The following is a 7248-nucleotide window of genomic DNA, read 5'->3' on the forward strand; positions in this document are numbered from 1 at the left end:
ACCGCTGATTCTAATTGTTTACTTTCAAATCATCATTTCAAGTTTCTGAGAACTTAGTTTATATTTTAAGATATATTCAAGTGTTGGAGTTCTCAAGGAATTCTTGAGAAAATTAGTTGCTACAAATCTACAAAGTAAATAGTATAACAGTAAACGAATGCCAAAATCCAGCGCAGATATAAGTTCTCTTACCTGCCACAAAAGAACTAAAGAAGAAATCAGAGTACCACCACAGAGAAATTAGAAAATGAAGAAGATTAAAACCAAGCCATAAAATGCACAATTATTTTCACATACCCTAAAATACCTTCATTTTTCAAGGCTCAATTGCCTTTGAGAAAAAAGGATGAAAGTGGCACAGATCAGGCTCCTTCAATAGCATGGCAAGAAGGATAAATTACAATCATTGAGGTGAAAATGGAAATTACCAATGGTAAAAGCAAGCCAAGCAATTGATGAAATGCTTGATCAACCCAAGAAGTTAAATGGAAAGTAAAACATACAAGGTGAGCGGTGAGCAACCAACAATTCAAGGAAGTTAAAATGAGCTAATAATAATAAAACAACACCAACCAAAATCTGCATGAATGCAATAAACATCAACAAGAAGACAAGATTTATGTCTTAGAGAAGGAGATCCAAATAACTTTTGTGACGATTTCTCCAAAATTGATAACTGAATTAACCGAACTTTTTATCCAAGTCTCTGCAAATTTCATAACAGTACAGCAAGGTTAGAGATGTGAGTTCCAAACTTCCAACAAGATGTCATGGCAAGATGTAAGAAATCAGGTTCACAAGAGCTCCAAGACACATTATGCCTGTCAAACATTACAATAATTACAAAGAGGAAGAGTTAAGAAATGTTAAAACAAGAAAACTACATACATAGTGGTAAAATGGGCACCATTAATAACTTCTTCTGTAAGGACTACGAAATGTAAGTTTTAAAATATAGGCAAAATTTTTTAAAAAAAAAAAAAATAGTACTTTTGCATCCACCACATAACAAGGCTCATAGAATGATCAGATGAAGGGAAATAGAGCAACAATAACAGAGGATATACATATAATTTATAGTTAGCCAACATAACATTTGTTTTTAGTTTTACACTAAATAAAATGAAGTTCCGAGCAAATAAAGAGTAATTTTATAGTTAGCCAACATAACATTTTTTTTTAGTTTTACACTAAATAAAATGAAACCTTCAAAGACCACAAAATAACACAATACCAATGGAACATTGTCAATATTTTGCTTTTTATTCTTTGATTAGGAAAGTTAACGCTCCTTCAAAAACAAAAGCTGACTTCGATAATTGAAAGAATCAAAATCAATGATATGCTTCAAAAGAAAAGGCCTAATAAGGCCCTGTCACCTGATGTTTGTGTCCTTTGTTCGAGAAGTGGAGAGACTGCTCATATTTGTTGCTTCACTGTTCTTTCACTTGGCTGCTTGGAATAAATTATTTGATATATTTGGTGAAAGCTGGGTTTGCCCCTCCACATTGAAGGCTTTTCGTACTATTACATTTGAGGGTTTTGGCAAGGGAAAGGATAGGAAAGCTTTCTGGCAGTGCACTGTTATGGCTATTAATTGGTATGTTTGATTGGAATGGAATTCCAGAATTTTCAAAGGTATGGCTAACACTAACAATTTAGGTAGTGGGGTTTATATTGTGTTGCTGTGGGTGTCAGCAAATGGTTTTCTTCGTCATATTTCTTTGGAAGAGTTTTGGTTGGCTTTGCTTCATTGAGTTGTTTTCTATTTTTTTCTGTGATCTTTGTAGCTAGTCTTTTTATTGATGTAAACAGAGGATTTCTTATTACAACAACAACAACAAAACCACGCCTTAAATCCCACTAGGCGGGATCAGCGACACAAACCCTTTTCCGCCAGTTCATATGTTCAAGAGCATTTTCCTCAAACACCTTAAGAGTTATTAAATCCTTCCTCACTATCTCAGTTCATGTTATTTTAGGCCTACTCCTACCCCTTCTACTACCAACAACATTGACTAATACACTCCTCATTTGTGCACTAATGGATCTGCGTTGCATATGCCCAAACCATCCAAACCGCCCCTCCCTTATCTTCTACTAGTGTTATGCCTAACTTATTGTGAATATGTTCATTCCTTAATTCACATTCGCATTTCGTATTCTTCTTGGCTTTTTCCTTCTTTTTTCTCATTTTCTTTCACATGTACATTCTTCTCTCTTTTAATACAATTCTGTATTTATCAAAAAAAAATTTATTAAAGCTTAATTTCCTGCAATCGATCAAGAAAAAGGTTGATGCTCAAGGAATGACTACACTAACTAGTAACCACATGTTTGGCACATAGGAATGGAATACAATGCAATGGAGCCGAATGGAATCGAAATTACCACTTAATTTCTTCATGTTCTCCACTAAAATTGTCATCCCTTTCCATTCCACAAACCAAATGTGATGTAAGTTCTTAGTTGTCACCTTTAAAATTCTTCCAACAGAAGAACAAGTTAAATCCCAGAATAAAATGAAAATAACAATAAACTAGGAAATCATGAAATTAGTTAAAATAAGATCCTTGTCCCATCAAGTGCATATTATGTATAGACAAGGGAGGAGGGAACCATTTCAAGGGGTTAAGATTGGAAGATTCGTAACACTTGATACCCAACAAACAATCAACCCAGTCAAACCAACATGTCACAATCACCATTCCTATTTACTCCAGATGTACAAATAATTAAAAAATAAATCATTGTTACCATCAATAGTTAACACTAATTGCAAAGATGGTATTCTCAAGAAACTAATATTTGCATGAGAAAAAGATATAAAATAAAGATGAAATTGCCTCATGCAAAATGAAATTCCAAAACAGACTGGCTGGTAGCAGTGCAGACTGGAGACTTCCCAGCCCCCTTCCCCCAACTTGCCCAAAAAAAAATGCTTTCAAGCTTTCGATTTCAATGAAACAACAAGCTGACCTCTGAATCCTGGTAACTCACAGATAGTTAAAGACAACTTATTTTTGTTTGTTACAGATCAGAACACTAAACACCACAGGATAGGAGGAAATTTGAATCCTGACCTCACAAACACTGAAAGCTCTACTTTCAGTGGAACAAGAGCCTAACCTCAAGCCAACCAAATTGAAGGTAAATCACAGGCAAAGAACAGCAGCTTATTTCTATTGGTCAAGGGTAACAGAGCTCTGCATAACTGCATGGGAGGAACAAATGGAATGTTATGGGGATTTCTACAGACCTCCAATCCTGACATTACCAAACCCTAGTACTCACAAGGACTGTCTTAAAGTTTTACACAAACTGGAAAAACACTGGACAATATTATACAGCAACATAGAAATTTTAAAGCATGAGTTCCATAGAGGCAAACTCAAAGGTTATTCTACAAATAAACAATTAGGTTCATATAGGTTCAAATGTAGTTCACACGTCTGGTGGTGCCAAATAAGACATGCTGTCAGTTTGACGCCAAATAGTCTAAAAGTTCTGGCAAATTAGTATAATAATGAAAAGTCAAAAAGAAACCAACTAATGTAGAAACTTACTTTTCAGCCCAGAAGCAATCCAGCAATATTGGGATAGGAACCACATCATTTCATCTCTGAGATAAACCTCTCATACTCTGCATTTGCACCATAGGTTGCCTTTTCTGCAGATGATACAGGAGGAGGGACTGGAGCATTAGCAGCCCAAGGTACATTTGCCATGCTCTGTGATTGTTCCACTGTTGAAGGGTGTAATGGTGAAGGAGCTACACTGTAGTAAGATGGGTAACCTAATGAAGATGTTGCATATGTTGGTTGAGTATTCAGAGGCATTACAGAGTTCCCATATATATTTGCAGGTGCCAGTTGAACAGATGCCCTATTTTCAGACTGTACCCCAGGGAGGAACTTTTGTTGCGTTTCACTGGAAGAAACTGTCTGAGTCAGGACACTAGAGGGAACAGCCTGCATTGCTGATGGATACTGAATGCCATAAGGGGGCACAGGTTGACTGTGGACAGGAGTATACATACTCGAACCAGGAGGTAGAGGAGCATATGGAACATAAGGAGGAGGAACAGGTGGGCCCCATGGAACAGGGGCACCAGCATAACTCCCTGGAGGTGTATTCCCGAGGGTAGCACCAGTTGTATACTGCTGAGATGGATAGCCACCAACAGCCTGATTTGAAGCAGGGTATGCAGACACCGTTGCTGCAGGAGGGCCTGGAGGCACAGCAGGCTGAGGGGGCTTACCTGCAACTCTCACAGCAAGTGTTCGCCCTTCTAGATGATAACCATTCATGCTAGAAATTGCATTGTTAGCCTGTTGAACATCAGAATACTTCACAAAACCATAACCTTTACTCAATCCAGTTACCCGGTCCTTGATAACCTTAGCCATGACAATATCACCAAAAGGTGAAAATAATTGGATCAAACCATCATCCCCGAGAGTGGGTGGCAGGTACCCAACGTACAAATTTGTATCATCAAATTCCTTTATGGGTTTACTTGCATTTAAGCCCAATCCAGCTCTAGATGTATTACCAACAATCCCAGCACTGTTACCACTGGCCCATGGAGGATTGTTTCCTGAAGTACCTGAACCAAGAGCAAGCAAGGTAGAAGTTTGTTTGGTCACTGACTCAGGTAATGTCCCCCCTAATTCTGCCAAGAAATTCTGATATTCATCATCCATTTTCTTTCCTGTTGTCCCCTTCACCGGACAGTCAATTGTTGGGTGTCCACCATCGCCACATATTTTACATAGGACGTCACTTTTAAAGGTTGTAGTGCGAGAAGGACATGCATACTGGCGGTGACCCGGTTCCCCACATAACCTACAATACTCTTCATCCCTTATAGTTCCATTCAAGGCCGCAAGTTCCTTAAGCTGTTGCCTCTTATGCTCATTCAACACTTCATCCACAGGCTGCAAGAGCTTCTCCACCATCCCCGCAGCAGCATCAAGAGCCTCTTGTGTATCAGCTTCCACCAAAACATGCAAATCCTCGTTCTCTGAAAGATCTGGTTTCAAATCCCTCTTCTGTTGCAACCTCCCTTCTTTCACTGAACCCTTTCCCCGAATCACTATTTTTGCACCTGTCTCTCTTTCCATTCTCTTTTGGGTATTTCCCCTTGGCCCAATTATAAGTCCAATAAAATTGTAACCTGGGTATTCTTTCATTGGTATATAAAGCTTCTTCTGAAGCTTTGGAGGTCTATAATCTGCTGGGGGCTTAAATGTAGGGTTCTTTTTCATAATTAGTGATATAATTTCTTGTCTCTCTTTGTTCAACCTTTCACGGGCACGATACTCCCTAGTATTTATTCTAATCCCCATATTATCATAGATAGGCTCAGGGGAAGGCGAACGTGCGCCTTCAGGTCTATCATCCAAGGGCAAACCCGATTGCAACATCCGACTAATTTCAATAAGTCTACTGTTAAGTGAGCGAATCTCAGTGTCAAATTCAATACCTCCCATAAATTCTCCCATGAAGTCTGGCAATTGTACAACAGGCTTTGGCTCATCATCCGCCCACCTCGACCTCCTCTTCTTCGTCTCACAGCCCTGGTTGTTCGAGTCCCCTGGGGGGTCCCAACGGCTCCGCCGACGGCGCCTACTCGTTGTCTCCTCCTCCCCACCAGAGCAGTCCTTGTCGGTGCCATTGAGATTATTCACAACCCCATTTTCCGACACTAGTGGCTTCGCAATTTCCATTTCCTGCGTCTTATCAAACTGATGATTCTCAGGCTGATTATTTCCAGGATACCCATTTTCTGAGTTTTTCTCGGATGAATTTCTCAGGTTTCTGTCATCAAAAGCTTCAGCTCCTGGATGAAGCTCGTAGCTTCCTCCTCGAATTAAGATTTCTGATGGGTTTATATCACTCTCTTCTAAGGTTCCCGAGGGCGGCACCGGATTTCCACCATCAAAATCCGGGGCTTCGGATGGATACTGATCAGACGAAGCTAGGGTTTCCAGAGGCTGGAACGGTATTAGAGCTTCGGGTGAGTTTCGAATTGGATTTTGCAGAGCTGGCGTGCAAGATTCCGGCGGAGATTCTAGGGTTTCAATCGGTGGGTTAGGGTTTGATTCAAAGGATTCCATAGGCTGCACACGAGGGGGTAGCTGGAGATAGGGTAAGCTGAATGCAAGCGCAGTCACGACGGAGTTCACTGGGGGGTCGTAAGAGAGAATTCTACAGTGTTCCCGCGTTCCCGTTATAACCAACAGTTGCATCTTCGACTTCTACTTCTAGTCCTAAGACTCCTAACCTAAAAATTAATTCCAAGGGCCAAGGACAGAGGAGCTTTTTCCGATTCTATTATTATTTTAATTAAAATTATTTAAAACCAGTTCGGTGAAATTTTATTTCTTAAATGATGCGTCTCATCCAATATTTTTTTTATTTTTAAATTTGTACGAGCTTCCCATCGGCTTTGCGTGGCAATTAAAAAATATTACTTGGAATAACATTTTTTACTTGGTTAAATCTCGTCTTCCTTCTTTCTCTCTGTCTACAATCATATGAAGCCAAGAGACATAGATCAGAAAATGCGTATACTTGATTTTACGAATTGATTCTGCAAATTTTTTTTTACAAAAGTTAAACATATTATCAATGTATAATTTATGTGTATGAATGTTGTGAAAAAACGTTGTCATTATTTACCTATGAAAGTTAATTTTTTTTAACAGGTACAATCAAAAATGGGTATACGCGCTTTTAAGAGGAAAATCTGTCAAAATTTTTACAAAAATTGGACATACTATGAATGTATAAATTTTATGTTTGAATGTTATTAAAAAACTTTGTAATTCTTTACCTATGAAAGTTGCTTTTTTTTAACAAATGCAATCAAAAATGGGTATACTCAATTTTAAAAGGAAATTCTACATAAAATTTTACAAAAGTTGGACATACTATGGATGTATATATTCTATGTATGAATGTTGTGAAAAAATTTATCATTCTTTGCCTATGAAAGTTGTTGTTGTTTTTTTTTTTTAACAGGTGTGATCATAAATGAGTATACATGATTTTAAGATAAACTCTATCGAACTTTTTACAAAAGTTAGACATACTATGGATGTATAACTTCTATGTATGAATGTTGTGAAAAACGGTTGTCATTCTTTGCCTATGAAAGGTTTTTTTTTTTAAAGGTGCGATCAGAAATGGGTATACCCAATTTTAAAAGGAGACTCTGCCGAAATTTGTACAAATGTTAGA

General features: G+C 38.1%; 1 protein-coding gene across 5 annotated transcripts; it reads right to left on the minus strand.

Annotated features, from left to right (window-relative positions):
* Positions 1 to 452: 452 nt before the first annotated feature.
* LOC131156671 (splicing factor-like protein 1) lies at positions 453 to 6320 on the minus strand. 5 transcript variants are annotated; one of them, XR_009137052.1, is made up of 3 exons: positions 3567 to 6314; positions 2392 to 2486; positions 453 to 706 (listed from the first exon to the last, which is right to left on the minus strand). XR_009137052.1 is itself a non-coding variant. In XM_058110534.1 (2 exons), the coding sequence occupies exon 1, from the start codon at positions 6252 to 6254 to the stop codon at positions 3612 to 3614; it is 2643 nt and encodes an 880-aa protein (XP_057966517.1). In that variant the 5' UTR covers positions 6255 to 6320; the 3' UTR covers positions 453 to 706; positions 3567 to 3611. The 5 variants fall into 5 exon arrangements, 3 of the variants coding, with proteins under 3 accessions (XP_057966517.1, XP_057966516.1, XP_057966518.1); XR_009137051.1 differs by having other exon boundaries at positions 453 to 821; XM_058110534.1 differs by lacking the exon at positions 2392 to 2486 and having other exon boundaries at positions 3567 to 6320.
* Between the last annotated feature and the right edge of the window lie 928 nt (positions 6321 to 7248).

Source organism: Malania oleifera, chromosome 5 (genome assembly GCF_029873635.1).
Source record: "Malania oleifera isolate guangnan ecotype guangnan chromosome 5, ASM2987363v1, whole genome shotgun sequence".
In the NCBI taxonomy this organism is placed as follows: Eukaryota; Viridiplantae; Streptophyta; class Magnoliopsida; order Santalales; family Ximeniaceae; genus Malania; species Malania oleifera.

Coding starts and splice junctions, on each gene's coding strand:
- LOC131156671 (XM_058110534.1), bottom strand. CDS start 6,254: ATGCAACTGTTGGTTATAACGGGAACGCGGGAACACTGTAGAATTCTC.